Source organism: Sinocyclocheilus grahami, unplaced genomic scaffold (genome assembly GCF_001515645.1).
Source record: "Sinocyclocheilus grahami isolate Dianchi unplaced genomic scaffold, SAMN03320097.WGS_v1.1 scaffold264.1, whole genome shotgun sequence".
Taxonomy (NCBI): Eukaryota; Metazoa; Chordata; class Actinopteri; order Cypriniformes; family Cyprinidae; genus Sinocyclocheilus; species Sinocyclocheilus grahami.
The window spans coordinates 1,465,543-1,482,832 of record NW_015505443.1 but is presented as its reverse complement, the minus strand read 5'-3'; the positions used below and the strand labels follow the sequence as shown (position 1 = coordinate 1,482,832).

The 17,290-nt window shown below is 38.2% G+C and overlaps 1 protein-coding gene across 6 annotated transcripts in view; it reads left to right on the top strand.

Moving 5' to 3' along the window:
* Positions 1-681: 681 nt before the first annotated feature.
* Positions 682-17,290, top strand: part of arhgap44a (Rho GTPase activating protein 44a) — an 87,017-nt gene continuing 70,408 nt past the window's right edge. For all 6 annotated transcript variants that reach the window (XM_016290877.1, XM_016290881.1, XM_016290880.1 and 3 more), the window contains exon 1: positions 682-943. In XM_016290877.1, the coding sequence (XP_016146363.1) occupies positions 891-943 (53 nt within the window). In that variant the 5' untranslated portion in view covers positions 682-890. The remainder of the gene's footprint in view (positions 944-17,290) is intronic.

The following is a 17,290-nucleotide window of genomic DNA, read 5'->3' as shown; positions in this document are numbered from 1 at the left end:
AGTATGGTGCTAGATTAAGTGCATATAGTGCGTCATTTGGCACACAACACAACACAACTGTCTCTTAATAGTCACTCAACGCGTTATGGTGTGCTTTCATGCAAGATTTTTCACCATTTGTGCTTAATAACCTCGAGTTATGTGTAAGATTATGTCATATGAAATGTAGTCAATTGAAAAAGTCAGAATCTGATAAATCAAAAATAAATAAATACATTTACCCATTAAGTTACCCTGCATATAATAAATAAACATAATAAAATAAGCTTATTTTTTAAATTTTGAATCATGATGGTCATGAATATTTAATGAGGTAAGAACCGAGGCTGTTTATGATTGGTTGTCTGTTGCTAAACAAGGGTTAACCCCGCTAAAAGCTCTCTGCTCAGAATCAGAATGTCAAAGTAACGTTTTTGTCCAGCTGCTGTTTAAGTAGACAAGGTTAACTGTGCTGTGAAAGACCACGTCGCCTTATCGTTTACTGTATTTTTGTCTAAAGCGTTCTTTATGAGTGAACTGCTGCAATGCGAGCTAAACGCCACCCGCTCCACTGCATACCTGTCTGTCCACCGAATTACTTCAAAAGCACTCGGCACATGGATCGTGTGTAATAAGACTACACTTCCCATGCCGCACCGCGTTCGCGTCGTACCGCTGCTGTCAGTTTGCCGATGTGAGAATCGCCCAGCAGCATCTCAGCCGAGCAGCAGCGCAAAAAATGCACTGAAATACGCATTTTAGGACATTTCTACCCTCTTTCGGTTTGCCATGAGGGCGTGTGATGGGAATAACGGGGATGTTCGCACCGGATTACGTCCCTTTATTTTGAGCGAAATGCGGATTGTTTTGCGCTCGAGGTGTTAACGCAGACAAAAAGAAAATATACAAAAATGAAGAAGCAATTCAATCGGATGCGACAGCTCGCCAACCAGACTGTTGGCAGGTGAGCGCTATGATCTTAAATACGATCGTTTTACGCCATGGCGAAGTTTATTTATTATTTATTTACTTATTTATTCGCAGAAAAGAATCCCTAACTGCAGTACCAATTCCCATATATTTTCCCATTCAAACTTTCACTGTTTTCTAAATATACAAATGCATTTTTAAACATTTTTAGTAGCCATTACTACAAATAGCGTCTAGCATCTTGATTGCGCAATGCATCTTAAAATAGCTTTATGCATTATCACACCCATGCAATATTAGGCATTATTATTATTATTATTATAGATGCATAATTGGAGGTTGTGCATCCGTGTGTTGTGCATAACGGGTTCACTGCAGAGGCATTTCTTCCAGCAAAATGCCTCTCGGAGGTTCCCCATGGCACTGACACTACACCCCCTGCACAAACCTCCCTGATGCATTTCCATCAAATGCAGCTTAATGTAGCACTGCTGTATCAGCTCACTTTGATTTGAATGAGAGGTATGAGAATGACATGTCTCCAGTGCCGGTGGATGGATGCGGATGAGAGGAAAATGGCAAAGGCACAATGTTTTCATCGCACAGTGATCTATGGGGGGAAAAAAGAGGAGGAGTTGGGTGCAGTACATCAGCACAATCTGTCACTGATGGAGAAGGTCATCATTGCTTCGGAAAGCACGGCTTCGAATGTCCAAATCCAGTGCATTATAGTGCGGATTGCGAAAAAGTTGCTGCGTGTTTTTTTTTTTTTATGGTTGCTGCTGATATGCTTGCCCCATTTATCTTGTTTATGTTGGAGTGGGTGTGTGATGCTTGACCTTTCACATGTTTGGATTCTTCTTTACATTCTTCTCTCACCTACCTCTCTTCTCACATGGTAAGGAGGGCTGCTTGTCATGCACGGGCCGTTGTGAAAGGCCAGAAGGTGTGTGTCGCTATCGGGCAGCTTCTTGCTGGGTGATTATGCCACAGTGTTGTGGGTCATCATTTCAAATACATTCTCTGTGGGTGGTTAGAAGGGAAGCTTCTCTTTTACTGCCTCTGGCTGGCATCTGCAGGCCAGTGGAAAATGGCAAGTCAGCTCCTCCAACCCGGTTCCAGCATTGCTCAGGTCATGAGATTGTGTGTGTGTGTTTGTGCTTAAGCCCTGCATTAGTATTCTCTACCTTTCCCTGGTAATGTCCAGGGAACTGTGGCAGCGGCCCACTGTGGCATTCTGTCTGTAGCTGTGCGGTAATGAAAAACAACATGTTTCCTAAACAGCACAGAGTCCTGACTCATTAATAATATGTTCCTGGGTCTGGGAGGGCATGCTGGACTGATGTTTGCTTTGGAAAATAGATTTGCACGTTCCTGTCATGTACTGTTAGAAGTATCTTCCAATATCAGCTGGGATTTGCACTTAGATACTGTGTCGATGACCTTGACAGACTTGTGCAGAGGTAATGCAGTGTAGGAGATGATCCATGACTCTTGTTACGTGACTGATTTTTGTTATCCATTACCAACACCATTTTTTTTTTGTGAATATTTAAAGTCAGCATGAAAACAAAAGAGTCTTTTGTTGCATCCAGTGGGGACATAATTACTGATTATAATGATTTATTGTGTCTTTTTTTTGCATTGCATCGCGCCGCGTAAACATAAAACTCTGTCTGCATTTGTGATCAGAGAAATGACAAACAACAAGTGCTACTCCACACTGCCCAAAACTCGTGTTTGAATGATCAAATCCTTTAAATGAAAACGTACTTACGTGAGTCAGAACAGCCGGCATTGTAGTCTACTCTTCCAGGATCAGTAAACAGTCCTCCATAAAATGTACTGCACACATCTGGATATTTGGGTTAAACTGTTCCGGAACAGTGTTGTAAATACAACTTAACCACTGATTTGTAGTTGTGTCCTCTTTTGGAAGACCAAACAAAGTAGTTTCGCTTTTACAACGAAAAACACAGCGGCCTAGCGGAAGCCCCGGCTTAGCGTGAGCTGAGGCCGGGCTAGAGTGAGCAGAGGTGGCAGGGTTGAGAACGGCGCAGCCGGCGGATCCGACGAAGGAGCGGCAAGAACATGTGATGACCCCGGGCTTCATCCACGGTAAAAGCCGATCTGGCGATCCACAGCACTAAATTTATGTATTTCCTCAGCGACCAGCACGGATCAGCTCTAGGCATGACGAAGCGCGAGATCCAAAGAAATTCAGAAATAAATGAGAAAGAAAGTAATTGAGATCTATCAGTCTGGAAAAGGTTATAAAGCCATTTCTAAAGCTTTGGGACTCCAGCGAACCACAGTGAGATCCATTATTCACAAATGGCAAAAACATGGAACAGTGGAGAACCTTCCCAGGAGTGGCCGGTCGACCAAAATTACCCCAAGAGCACAGCGACGACTCATCCAAGAGGTCACAAAAGACCCCACAATAACATCCAAAGAACTGCAGGCCTCACTTGCCTCAGTTAAGGTCGGTGTTCATGACTCCACCATAAGAAAGAGACTGGGCAAAAATGGTCTGCATGGCAGAGTTCCAAGACGAAAACCGCTGCTGAGCAAAAAGAACATAAAGGCTCGTCTCAGTTTTGCCAGAAAACATCTTGATGATCCCCCAGACTTTTGGGAAAATACTCTGTGGACTGACGAGACAAAAGTTGAACTTTTTGGAAGGTGTGTGTCCCATTACGTCTGGCGTAAAAGTAACACTGCATTTCAGAAAAAGAACATCATGCCAACAGTAAAATATGGTGGTGGTAGTGTGATGTCTGGGGCTGTTTTGCTGCTTCAGGACCTGGAAGACTTGCTGTGATAAATGGAACTATGAATTTTGCTGTTTACCAAAAAATCCTGAAGGAGAATGTCCGGCCATCTGTTCGTGACCTCAAGCTGAAGCGAACTTGGGTTCTGCAGCAGGACAATGATCCAAAACACACCAGCAAGTCCACCTCTGAATGGCTGAAGAAAAACAAAATGAAGACTTTGGAGTGGCCTAGTCAAAGTCCTGACCTGAATCCTATTGAGATGCTGTGGCATGACCTTAAAAAGGCGGTTCATGCTCAAAAACCCTCCAATGTGGCTGAATTACAACAATTCTGCATAGATGAGTGGACCAAAATTCCTCCACAGCGCTGTAACAGACTCATTGCGAGTTATCACAAACGCTTGATTGCAGTTGTTGCTGCTAAGGGTGGCCCAACCAGTTATTAGGTTTAGGGGGCAAACACTTTTTCACACAGGGCCATGTAGTTTTTTATTTTGTATTCCCTTAATAATAAAAACCTTCATTTAAAAACTGCATGTTGTGTTCACTTGTGTTATCTTTTACTAATATTTCAATTTGTTTAATGATCTGGAACATTAATGTGTGACAAACATGCAAAAAAATAAGAAATCAGGAAGGGGGCCAACACTTTTTCACACCACTGTATATTTTTGACCAAATTTGAATCCAAAAGTCATAACATATTCTTCCTGTGATTTCTCTCTGCTTATGTATGTAGTCAAGCCAATCACATGTAGATCTGCTTTCATTTCGGTATTCAATACTTGCTTTTCACTTTATAGTCAACATGAATTGCTGTTGCTACAATTGCTGTACATTTCATATTATGACACATTTTTAGTTATTTGATTATTCTCTGTTTTTATTCAGAACTCGAAGATAAATGTATTTATTAACATTTGAATGATAAGTCTTACATTATATAACACTTACAAAAAGCAGACTCAGACTCAAAACAGTGAAATCAACATTTGAAATAACCTACCTTTCAGAAGTTTGGGGTCGGTGAGATAGAAATTAGTACTTAATATAAATTTGTAGCAACCGTAAACAACTAAAAACAACCATTTCTATAATCACACTGTATGTACTGCAATACTGCACAGCCCTAGTGTATACATTTGTATTTATGTATTTGACATTTGTCCAGATGCTTTTATAGCTGTCACCCAGCCTCCCCGCTGCTTTCATTTCTCATCATTTGTAAATCACATTTCCTCTTTCCCACTGTGATAAAAATGACTACCCCCGGCTCTGTGTGTATGTATACTTGTGTTCGTCTAGTTAAGGGGCCGGTATTTGTGCTCTTTCTGTGTTCTCATTGTGGCTATATTTATAGTCTCTTCATTCATGTTTCGGTGGCAGTGAGTGTTTGTGAGGGTTTTTGGTGGGGTTGTGCACTGCCTGTAGTGTTTTCTCTCTCTCAGGAAGTATGGTTCTCTTCATTCATGTTTCGGTGGCAGTGAGTGTTTGTGAGGGTTTTTGGTGGGGTTGTGCACTGTGTTTTCTCTCTCTCAGGAAGTATGGCGGCCTTCCTTTTCCTTCAGAACTGCTGGCTTGTTGTTACAGGGAACAGTACATTGTAAGTGCTTATGGAGTTGTGTGTGTTTTTCATCGTCAGCAGAGAGGTTGGGAATAGTGTGTATGTTGATTAATGGCCCTGCGTAACAAACGTGCTCACACAACAGGGTGTGCCCACACATTGCAGGGGAATCCTTTCTTATATATACACCAAACACGTACAGTATGTTTTACTTTAGAGTGCGATCATCAGTAAGTGGTTATATATATATATATAATACTGATTCTTAGTTGCTTATAGAGGAGCTAGTAATGCTACAAGAGTCTGTTAGAAAATGTGGTTCATTTAGGGAGCGCTTCCGCAACACCATTTTCAACTAAATGCAGAAAACTGCTTCACACAACAGTGTTTTGGGGACCTAAAAACTTTTGAAAATGGGTTTCATCGTGCAAGTTTTCGAAAACGATACCGTTATCGTCTCTGTGTAAACTACAAAAACGGGAGTTTGTGAAAACTGTGATGTCATGCACATGCTTATTGCATGTTCGTGTAGTGTTTCTTTACAGTGTGACATTGCCAACTACTGGCCTGGCATGTATAATACAGTGTCTATAAGCCAAAGTACACTTCGTTTTTTGTGCGGACGCAAGGGTCTGCGAACTGCGCACCTTCCGATTTTTGTAACATGTCACACATGCTTATTGGCTTGATGTTGCAACACAACGTGGCAACACTGGCCCGGGCCATTGTTTCACAGTAGAAAATAAAACTAAAGAGACAGAACAACAAAAATAACAAAATAGCAACAACAACATCAGACGGCTGCATTGACAAGTGCTTATGTGAGGGAGTTATGAGAGAGCCGCAACTTTAGTTTAAAAGAGTACAAAGACATTTTTCGGTCATAACTTCTGGAGAAACAGAGCAGATGCTGGACAAAGATTAAGCTTTCTAGAGCGCTTGTGTCGACCACCTGCGTTCAAAACCACACTTGAGTAAAACTGAGGTCTGAAGTATAGTTCATTTGAAGTCTAGAATCTTTAACTTGTCATAAACAGCTGTCAGTAGTACTCATGGTGGTACTTTTGTTGATAATTTAAGCATACTGCAATTTACTGCCAAATACTCCATACTCCAAATACTGCCAAATAATATGTCAAAGGCCTGCGAGGACATTGAGGAGTTTAAACCAAGCAATCAAACAGGGCTTCCCTGTAGCCTACAAAAAAGCAAACCATAGTTTAATCTTATGATCAGATTGAAACTCATTACACATGCTGAGGTTCTGCTGAATTGTCTCTTTCGTTGATGCTACAGAGAACCTGGGCACTTCCCCCTGGGGCTCAATATGCATCATGCACAAAGTGTACTTGATTTAAAATTGCTCAGTTGTGTCTGAAACAGATGAGTCTGAATCTGACAATGTTTTGTTACGTGTCGTGTGTATTGAGGCAGATTGAAAATGAAAGGTCCGGTGAGTGACGCTAAAAGGTTAATGCCCTTCATCTGCCACTGTAATTATAATTTCTGTGAAAAACAATGAAAGTTGCTGGTGTTTAACTGCCACTAGTGCCCGTTTCAGTTGGAATCTGCAGTAAATTGTATGTAAAGGTACATTTTGCAAAAGTTACAAAAATGTAGAGGCACATTTTTTCCCAATGAGTCTAACATGTACCCAAAATTTCAAGCTACAAAAAAGTTTATAGAGCCATAGTAATTCATATGAATCGAGCAGTTTAATCCCTTTCATTTGTAGAGACTACTGATGTAACGATTCACTCAACTCACGATTCGATTCACGAATTTGATTTCACCATTCAATTTTCTCACGATTTGTTTGAACAAAATGAGATTGAAGACATTATACAGTAAATGAAAAGGTGTCGTTTTATTAGGCTATTGCTGCACGTTTCTTTGTGAAATTGAAATATAACAAAACGAAATTGAAATTTTAAAACAAACCCCAAATCAAACATGTTAGTTACACAAATAAAAGAAATCTCTTAATATGAACAAACTAAGGCTATGTCTGTGCTCTTTCCATTTAAAATTAGAGGCAACCACTGGATTTTACTGTGCTCTTGCGCATGCCTCAAAAGAGGGCTTACAATGACTTACAAAGATACATAACAGCTACAAGTGTATGCACTACTTGCTTTATGCAAGCACTATATAGGATAAATCACTATACAGGATTTACCCTATTATACTTTATCGACACGAATTGCTAGGTGAAACAACAAACAGCCACCCACTAATAGTCTATATACAAAGCATCAGGCTATCTTTGAGTTCACATGAACAACGGTTACTCGTCGTCAGGCTACAGAAGAATACCATAATTCCTCAGTTCAGTTAGGCCTAAGACATCGAGAGTCACACAGACCTATAACAACCCAGCCACAACACATAGTTGCGAATAACATGCCTTACCTTAACACAGAATCGACCACAGAGTCCAGCGTTTATATTTTTTCGGCGGTTCTTTAAGTTAACATGTACTAAACATGAGTGGAATTTGCACCGCAGCGCCCTCACACCTTGATGCTCATGACAAGAATAGCATGTATAGTTATCTTTATTGAAGTGAATTAGGTTTAAATCGCCGTCATGCATGAATGAATGATATTTTTGCAATTTTACACATACTAATCCACAATGATCACATTACACAAAACTGAAATTGCACGTCAAAATAATACATTGTCAATATTTTTTGAGACCCCCCAAAATTTCACAAATCACGTTTTCAGGGGAGCCCATGTCTTATTAAGGGGAGCCGAGCTCCCCCATAGTTCGCACCCTGGGTGTTAGCTTATAATATTATAACATTATGAGTTGAACTTTTAGCGTGGTTACCTGCCTGTGCAGATAGTTTTATGATTTCACGTATCATTTTGGTTAGGATGCTGCATGCCATAGAAGATAGCTCTTAGAACATAGTCTATGCAGGCAGTAGATAACAAGGTAGCTCACTAGAAAGGAGCAGTTATGTTCTTCTGGTATTGGCCAGTTAGATGATCATTGCTCTACACAAATATAGTCTCTCTCCAATATATTTCTCATCCCCATAGTTCAGTGGCAGTTTATATATTGTTTCTCTGACGTCATCATTCTTCATGCCTTGAAGACAATCCTTTAAAGATCCTTTAACGTTTTGCCAGTTCTAAACTTGTCCTAAAACACAAGCAGTGTCAGCCTGTGCAAGCCTGGGTTCAGAAGCCAAGTCTCTAGTACCGCTACTGTAGCTCTATCATTAGCCGAGCCTATATTTGATGTAAGTCACAGGGACAGTGTCTTTTTTCACACATCATGGCGTCTCTTCGTCTATGTGTCTGCAGTGGCCTAGTTTTTAATTAAATGGGAAACGCTTCTATAAAGAGGTTCTCCTTCCTTCTCGTTTCTCCTCCAGCCTCCACCCCAGTGTCTCTAGGGGCGTGCAGGTGTGCAATGTCAGCAGCAGCAAGAACAAACTCTTGTCAGCTACTGGTGTGTGTTCACTGTTTACTGGTGATCAGTCCCAGTAGTGAGAGACAGTGGATGACTGATAGAAGTTTTTCACTGGCAATAGAGCACCGTAGAACGTTTTAAGTAGCCTTTCTTTTGGTCTTCTGGAAATATTTTTTCCTTTCATTTTCTATTAGAATTTGAAAAATGCAATAAAGAGTTCTAAGACCCTTCATTTGAACTTGCTCCAAGATGAATAATAGAATAATAGCAAAGTATTAGAACATTTGATTTAAAGGGTGATTTGATTTAATCATATGATGCGATTTCAATTGTTCCTTTCTCTTTGGAGTGTTACAAGCTCTTGGTGCATAAAGAAGATCTGTAAAGTTGCAAAGACTAAAGTCTCAAATCCAAAGAGATATTCTTTATAAAAGTTAAGGCAGCCACACCTACCTAAAACGGCTCGTTCTAACACGCCCCCACATGTCTACATCACTATGTGGGAAGATTTGCATAACGCCGCCCAAATGTTCACGCAAAGAAAGAAGGCGTAACTTTTATTCTCACTGTAGTATTGCTGTCGCTGCCGCCATGTCGTGAAGGCGCTGTGTGCTTCGTTGTGAAAGCGAAACTACTTTGTTTGGCCTTCCAAAAGAGGATGATATCCGCTTCGTCATGCCTGGAGCTGATCCGTGCTGATCGCTAAGGAAATACATCAACTTCGCGCTGTCGATCGCCGGATCGGCTTTCACCGTGGAGGAAGCGGAGTCCAGCCCGGGGTCGTCACATGTGGTTGCCGCAGGCATCACAATATGGTAAGAGACGTTACAATTCCACATGTTTGAGGAATTCGGCCAATCACAACGCACTGGATAGCTGGCCAATCAGAGCACACCTCGCTTTTTCAGACCGATGAGCTTTGTATAAATCCTCGCGTTTCAGAAAGGAGGAGAAACAATAATGTGGAAAATAATGTGTTTTTTGAACCTTAAACCACATAAACACATTTCATTACATCAAATACACAAAATAATGTTCTTTTTAGCAACATCATATGACCCCTTCAAAAAAAAAAAAAAAAAAAGTATACCAGATTCATGGCCGTAACCAGGGTTTGAAAATGCGGTCTGGGGTGGGGTTAAGAATTGCGCTATAATAACCCCAATAAAACTCATTATTGACACTAAACACTTTGAAATAGTCAGACATGTAGATGTTTGTAAAAGATGTTTTCTGTTTTGGAGGGATGAAAAATTATACCATATTTATTGCATCAAAATGTGTTAATATTTTACTGTAGGTTAGGGGTGGATAATTTTATCAGTTGTTTATTTTTCATGCAACAATAAATATTACTGTTATAGCTTTCATTAATAACCATTGCTATACAAATGATAAGTGCTCTTATGGATGTTTTTAGCATGACTTTGTGAAACTGTAACTACAATACTGAATGAAATGGCATAGACTTCTTCATGGCTAGTGTTTGCATATTTCATTTCATTCTGTAACGTACTTGTTCTACAGATTTGTGTAGTGTTAAATGCTACTGTTTTTGATAGCGTGATAACGTTTCTGACAGATAATGGCATGATGCTTTTTGCATTTGCTTTACTGAATGTGGTATCCTGTCAGCAATAACCTTGGGATTTTTTGATTACTTTCAAGTACTTTCAAGTTTAAGTGCTGGCAATGTAGTGTTGAAAAAAACTAAAAATAAATAAAAAATAAACTGATATTAGTTAAAATCTTTTGCAAATAAAATAAGATAAAGATATTGCTAAATCTAAACTGCAACGTCCCTCTTCATTAACTTTCTAAAGTGTCAAATTAAGTGGAAAAGACAAGTCCAAAGGCGTGTATAATAACTGGATCTGGCAACACGGAGGCTGCGCCCACACTCACAACTCTCTCAAGCCTCGTTCACTCCGCCAGCGTCTCGCAGCGATAATTTTCATATCACGGACGCTAAACATTCTTGCAAACTGTCTAAACTGAATTATATATGCAGACACTCATATGAGTTGTTTTAAACAGAAAATCAGTCATTCAGAGAACACATTTTATTTTTGAACATTTTTGTTTCAAAAATAAACAATTGGCCAAGGTCCGGATTACATTATATCAGATGGTGCAATTGGAAAACTATAGACTATAAGTAATTCTAAAAATAAATATCATATGACTGAATCTTTTCTATTTCTATTTTTGCAAAATATTCATATTCTTACACTATCATTCAAAATTTTGGGGTCAGTTTTTTTTTTTTTTTTTTTAAGAAATTAATACTTCTATTCAGCAAGGATGCATTAAATTGATCAAAAGTGAAAGTAAAGACATTTTTAATGTTACAAAAGTTTTCTATTTCAAATAAATGCTGTTTGTTTGTTTGTTTTTACTTTCTGTTCATCAAAGAATCCTGAAAACCTTTTTCCACAAAATTATGAAGCAGTGCAACTTTTTTCAACATTGATTGTTAATAAGAAATGTTTGTTGAGTAGCAGATCAGCACATCAGAATGATTTCTGAAGGATCATGTGACACTGAAGACTGGAGTAATGATGCTGAAAATTCAGCTTTGCGTCACAGGAATAAATTACATTTTTAAGTATATTACAATAGAAAAAAATTATTTTAAATTGTAATAATATTTCACAATATTACTGTTCTTACTGTATTTTACAGAATCTTACGACCCCAAACTTTTATTCATAATGTTACTCATTTGTATCACTCGCAATGCCTTATGGCAGTGCAAAGTCACTGCTAAACGTTTCCCATAGTTAACAGCAGCTTTTCTCATTGGTGGACAAATATATAGGAAATTATAGACCAATCTATGGACAAATTATTAGATGACTGGTCTTTCAGTACTCAGCCTTTCTCTGAATTAAGGCTTCAATTAAGAATTTTTGAAGTGTAATTGATAAATATAGCACAACATGACTCTTTCTACAGATTCCAGAACATTCTGGAACTGAACATATTAGCTGAGACCTCTAGCGTCAAGTCCTTGTAGCCACCAGCACACTTTCCACTTTTGTCTTTCTCTCTCTTCCTCCCTTTTCTCTCACACTCCATGCTCTTGTTCCAAAGACCAGGACTTTTGAAATTATACTCGTTGCTGTGCAGTAATAGATGTCTGTAGAGCAATTAAGGGCAGGCGGCCCCTCTCTAATGCACGGTCCAATTACCCGAACGAATCCACTGTTTGGAATGGACAGTCCTCTTTCGCTCTCGTTGTCTATGTCAATCTGTCTGATCTGCCCCTCTGCCTGGCTCAGAAAACACACACTCTCAAGCTGGAATACATTACTGCTCAGTTGGCACACAGGATTCTCATGACATCTTTCTGACCACAAGCAATCATTTGCAGTTGCAAATCGAACCCAGATTGACTAGGGTTACAGAGCAGCCAGAGTCTGTTGCTTTCTGTGATGGGTTTGTTCATGGGAATGTGTGAGACTTCTCAAGGCTGTGTCAGAGTGCATGCCTTCTGAATGATAACTATTAAAATTAGGTAATACTTGACACAGTATAATGAAGAATGGACTATAAAAGATGATTGTGGAAAAGTGCAACACTCAATATGGCAGCCGTAAGAAAGGAAGTATGATTAATTATTTGATTTCCAACCAGTGATTAGAAAGCAGAATTAAACTGTTAAATTTGAACTTATTTAGTATTATACTTATTATTATTATTGTTGTTTCTTTCCACTAGGAGCTCTAGCGGCAGTAAAACACTAATAACATTTATTACTTTTCACACAAATTATGATTATAGGGGCAAATTATGAATTAATAAAAATGTATTTTCACGCTCTTCCTTGCACAATGCCATCTTATGACCTCAAAACAAATTTACCATAGTGCATATTTTTTCTCTGAGATAACTCATACATTTTGATGTTTGCGTCACATAACCAGCACCATATGTTTGGCTTTTCTGAGATAGTAAACTTGCTCGGTAGCTCACCTGGTACAGCAATGTACTTGCGAAGCTCCCGTGAAGCACGATAAAAGAGCTTGTAGAAGCAAGCTAAAATGGCATGTTTGATGCCGCAAATGCGTTTTTATGTCACTTTTGCTTTTGTTAACACTATCAAATCCAATAGAGCATTAACTTTTAGTGCCACTTACCAGATATTTCATTTCCAAACTGCCGCAATAGGTACAACAACAAACAGTGAGATTCAAAGATTCTCATTTCTCTGTTTTGGCTAAAACTGAACACATTTTTAGCATCACTCACTGAACATTTCATTTTCAAAGTATCATAAAAATAAAAAATAAATAAAAAACAAGCAAGCAGCAAAGTAATACCATTTTGAAGAAATGTCAACACAGGCACATTTTTCCAATGAACCTGGGTTGATCAGTTAAGCTTTTTAGCCTGATTTCAGCTAAAGAACTATAGCTTATGATACCATAATTTTCCATAATTAAAAGTTCATGTTATTGTTAAATCTTATGTCTTTCAAGTTGACACAGGGTATGTGGGTTGACACCTCTTACCTACAGTATATAGAAAATAACTGCTGAGGGAGTTACCAAAGGGGCCGCAAAATGGACTAACATTAAAGGGATTTTGGTTGTACTTTGTGATATTAGATATTTGATATGAGTTCTGCTGAAAAAACTGATCATAGCTTGTAACCAGTATGTTCATTGTGTTATAGATGTTGGTCCCCAGTATGAGAAACTAAAGTACTGGCTTAGGGGTGATTTGGTTCAAAAACAGTTTTTGTTATGCTGGTTGAAAGTCTCTTCACATCCCAACAGCAATCACTAAGTTAAGTGGTCTAAATAACATATAAAGTATGTATATGTATTTTTATCATCTGTGGAAGGCATAGGACCATAAAATGTTCGTCCAATCATATCCTTTGGTCCGAGGGCTACGATAGGCTGTTCTACCTGTCTGTCAACGTATGTATTTGTATACCTCCACGCACCCTGTTCACACAGATATGATATGTCATCAGTGCGTTTCATTACACCATTGCAGACCGAGCGAGAATGGAAGGCGTTATTATTGGAATATTATGCTCTTTATACTGTACGGTGAATGAGACACGAGGTAATCTGACAGCATTGCATTCAATCCTTCACCAATGCCATCTATCATTGTGTGGCTGGTTAGCCTCTGGTCTGTCTGTGCGCGTTCATGTGTTTTGGAGGAGGCGTGGCTTTGGAGAGTGATTTGCAGGGGATCTTATGCTTTCAAAGCTAGCTTGCTATTTTTAGCCTCTCCGAAATCACCTACCCTACCTTTAACCAACATTACCTTGGGCAACCAGCATCACGAGACTACGCTTGTTGACCAGCTTTACCAGCCAAGTTGATTCCATTTCTTTGTATTTTTGAACATGCACAAGCATTTGGTAACACCTTGGATCCCTGAAGTGACCGTGAATGTTTTTTAAGATGCCTTTTTGAATTATGAAAGTTCTTAAATGCATAAAACATGGCCACGTATTTCAATGAGCAGTTGTTGAAGCAATGGAGGAACCAAGAAGGCAAAAAAGAAACTTTGCATACTGCAGAGTCGAGGTATTACCTACTCATAGATGTAAAGGCTTGATAAAAGTGTTTTTTTCTGGTCTTTGCAGGAGTTTCTACTAAAAGATAGATTGCTGAGTGGCAGAAAGTTACAGTGGTAGTCAGCGTAGCTGCTTCTCAACATTATACAATTGCTGAAATGAAATGGTTAACTCGTACAGCTGCTGACTGATTAGTGCTGGCAATACAAAAAGATTTTATCATCTTGCAATTACAAACATTTAACCAAGTAGGCAACAGTTGAAATTGTGTCTTGATATCGCAGGCTCCTTCACATTTTGACCAAATATCATGTATAGTCTGCATATGAAGCCATTTACCAGCACTATCATAGTCCTAAATGTAATTAGAAAAAAATATGGGAAAAATATAGGACTCATGAGTTGATCCAGACCACTTTTCAGGTACTTTTGTTGTGTTTGACGCTTGATTAATATTCAAGATATTGGGGTCAGTGTTGTTATTGCTAACTAAAACTAGAACTATTACAAGTTGCTTTTGGTAATTTAAGATGTTTTTTAAATTTTGGTAAATAAAGCTAAAAAAAAAAAAACCTGCTAAAAAAAGCTACATAAATTATTATTATACTGAAATATTGCCTTGGTAATTGACTGAAATAACATAAGTTTAAGTTGCATTAATATATTTATTATGATAAAAATAAACAAAAATAAATTAGCTAAACAGAAATACAAAAACAAACTTAAAGAAAAAAAGCGCACAACTAAATGACTGAAACTTAAACTAAAATGAAAACTGAAAATATAAAAATAATAGATAATTAGTATAATACTATATAATTTATAATATTAAAATAACTTTAATATCTAAAAATAATTGGGGTTTGCTTTAAAATGATATTAGAGACACCAGAGTGATTTAATGTCTTCTTTGGGATGTCAAAAGATATCATAAAGTCTCAAATTTTGCCAAGATACACTATGATTTCAATATAAACTCAAATTGTCCTTTCAAGTTTAAATTAACCGAGTTACACAATCCACACTCATTTCAAAAGCTCTACATCTCTACAATATTTACTTTTTCAACAGTTCTTGTTTCATTTTTTCCCTGAAATCATATCTACTGTATAATTCAACAATAAATTTGTCTGTTTCCTCTTGGTTTGTTAAATGCTGCAGATCTGGCTAATCCTTCTTCATTTAAAGCTACATTTTGTTTGTTCCTCAGGCCAGATTCCCCCTCCAGATCTGTATTCATCTCACTGTCACTGTCCATTTTTTTCAGAACTTTGTCTTGGCAGTTAATCATATAGGAATCTCACATTTGGTTGCCTAGTAACCATGCATCTTGGTTTTTAAAGCCTGCTCATCTGCTGCCTACTTGATATTGGTAATTATTACATCCTGTTATTTCAGGAAGGTGAAAAGACAAAGCAGAGCCTTGTGCTTCTAGCATCCAAGGTCCAAATGCACCCTACAGAAATATGCTGTAATTAAATGGCCACATATTATTTGTTAGGGGACTTAATTTGTGTAATGTGCAGCGTAGCCTTATAATCAACTTTTAGAGCTGTGTTAACCATAAGAAAGAAAAGTCACTTTGAAGATGTTTTTAATATCTCAGTTCTTTTCTAGGACTTTAATGTTGGCATGGAAATTCAGATCCATTTGTAAATGCATGTTATTATTCTTATTGTCAATGATTCATTAATGCATAGGTAAAACATTTTTTTTAATTGACTTTGTAATGTTTAATCAACATAACTGGATCTTCCAGTGAAACGACAGGCTTCTCTCTGGTGATGATCTTTGATCATTTTGTCTGCTTAAAGGGATAGTTCACCCAAAATAGAAAATTTCATCATTTACTCAACCTCAAGATCCACAAAAAAATATATTTTGAAGAAAGTTGGTAAACCGTTGACGGTACCCATTGACTTCCATAGTATTTTTTTTTCATACTGTGGAAGTCAATGGCTACCAGCAACTGTTTGCTTTCCCACATTCTTTAAAATATCTTCTTTTGTGTTCAACAGAATAGAAACTCATACAAGTTTGGAACAACTTGAGGGTGAGTAAATGATGATTGAATTTTCATTTTTGGGTGAATTATCCCTTTAAACTCCACCGATTTCATACAATCAACTACAAGCTCGCATTCAGATCGGCCTCCATCCAATCAACAACCAATGGAAGGGACAAAGTCCCCGTCCATTTTTTTCCCCGATAAACTATTCTGCTCAGATATACAGAATCATAATACGGAAGAAAATATCTGTCATTTATCTTTGGTCAGAAGAGCTCTCATAAGTTCTCAAATGGTTCTCAAATTTGCAAAGATACAACATGATTTCAATATGAACTCAAATCAGATTCTTCTAAATTTAAATAATCTGAGTTATGCTATTATGCTCATAATATTATAGATTACTCAGATTATATTAATCTGAGTATGCAGGGACAGGAACGGTTCAATGCTATTTTTATAAATCAGATTTTACACTCCTTGAATGAATGATGTTTCAGAATTTATGTGTGTGTCTGTGTTCCTTGCAGTTATTCTTGCATATTTAACAGAGTGGTGACCTAGTTCACTGCATGGCCCCAGTAAGTGGGTTTCTCTGTTTTGTGTCATTCCCCGTCCTTCAGTCATATCTTCATCTTAGGATCGAGTTTATGCATTTCAATGTAGACATTTTCATAAATATACTCTGTAGAGATCCTCTAAAAGCAGGTCTCGCATGAAATGCAGTTCACCGCCAACGCTCCAGGCCTCCTCCTGCTCCTCTTTCTCTCACACTCTCTTTCTCTCCGTTTCCCAGATATTAAAATGTAGCATCTCTTGTGTGAGAGGGAGAGTGGGCGGCACAGTGGGATAGGAGTGTATTACTCTCTCTAGATCAGATATACTCATCTTAGGTGCAGAGTGAGGAGGAGGAGGAGGAGGAGGAATTTGAGCAGCCAGTTTCCTCTGCACCATTTTTCTTAAAAATAAAGGTCGCAGCAATGCCACAAAGGAACCGTTTTTGGGTTCCTCAAAGAACCTTTCAGTGAACAGTTCTCAAAAGAACCATTTTTAATAATC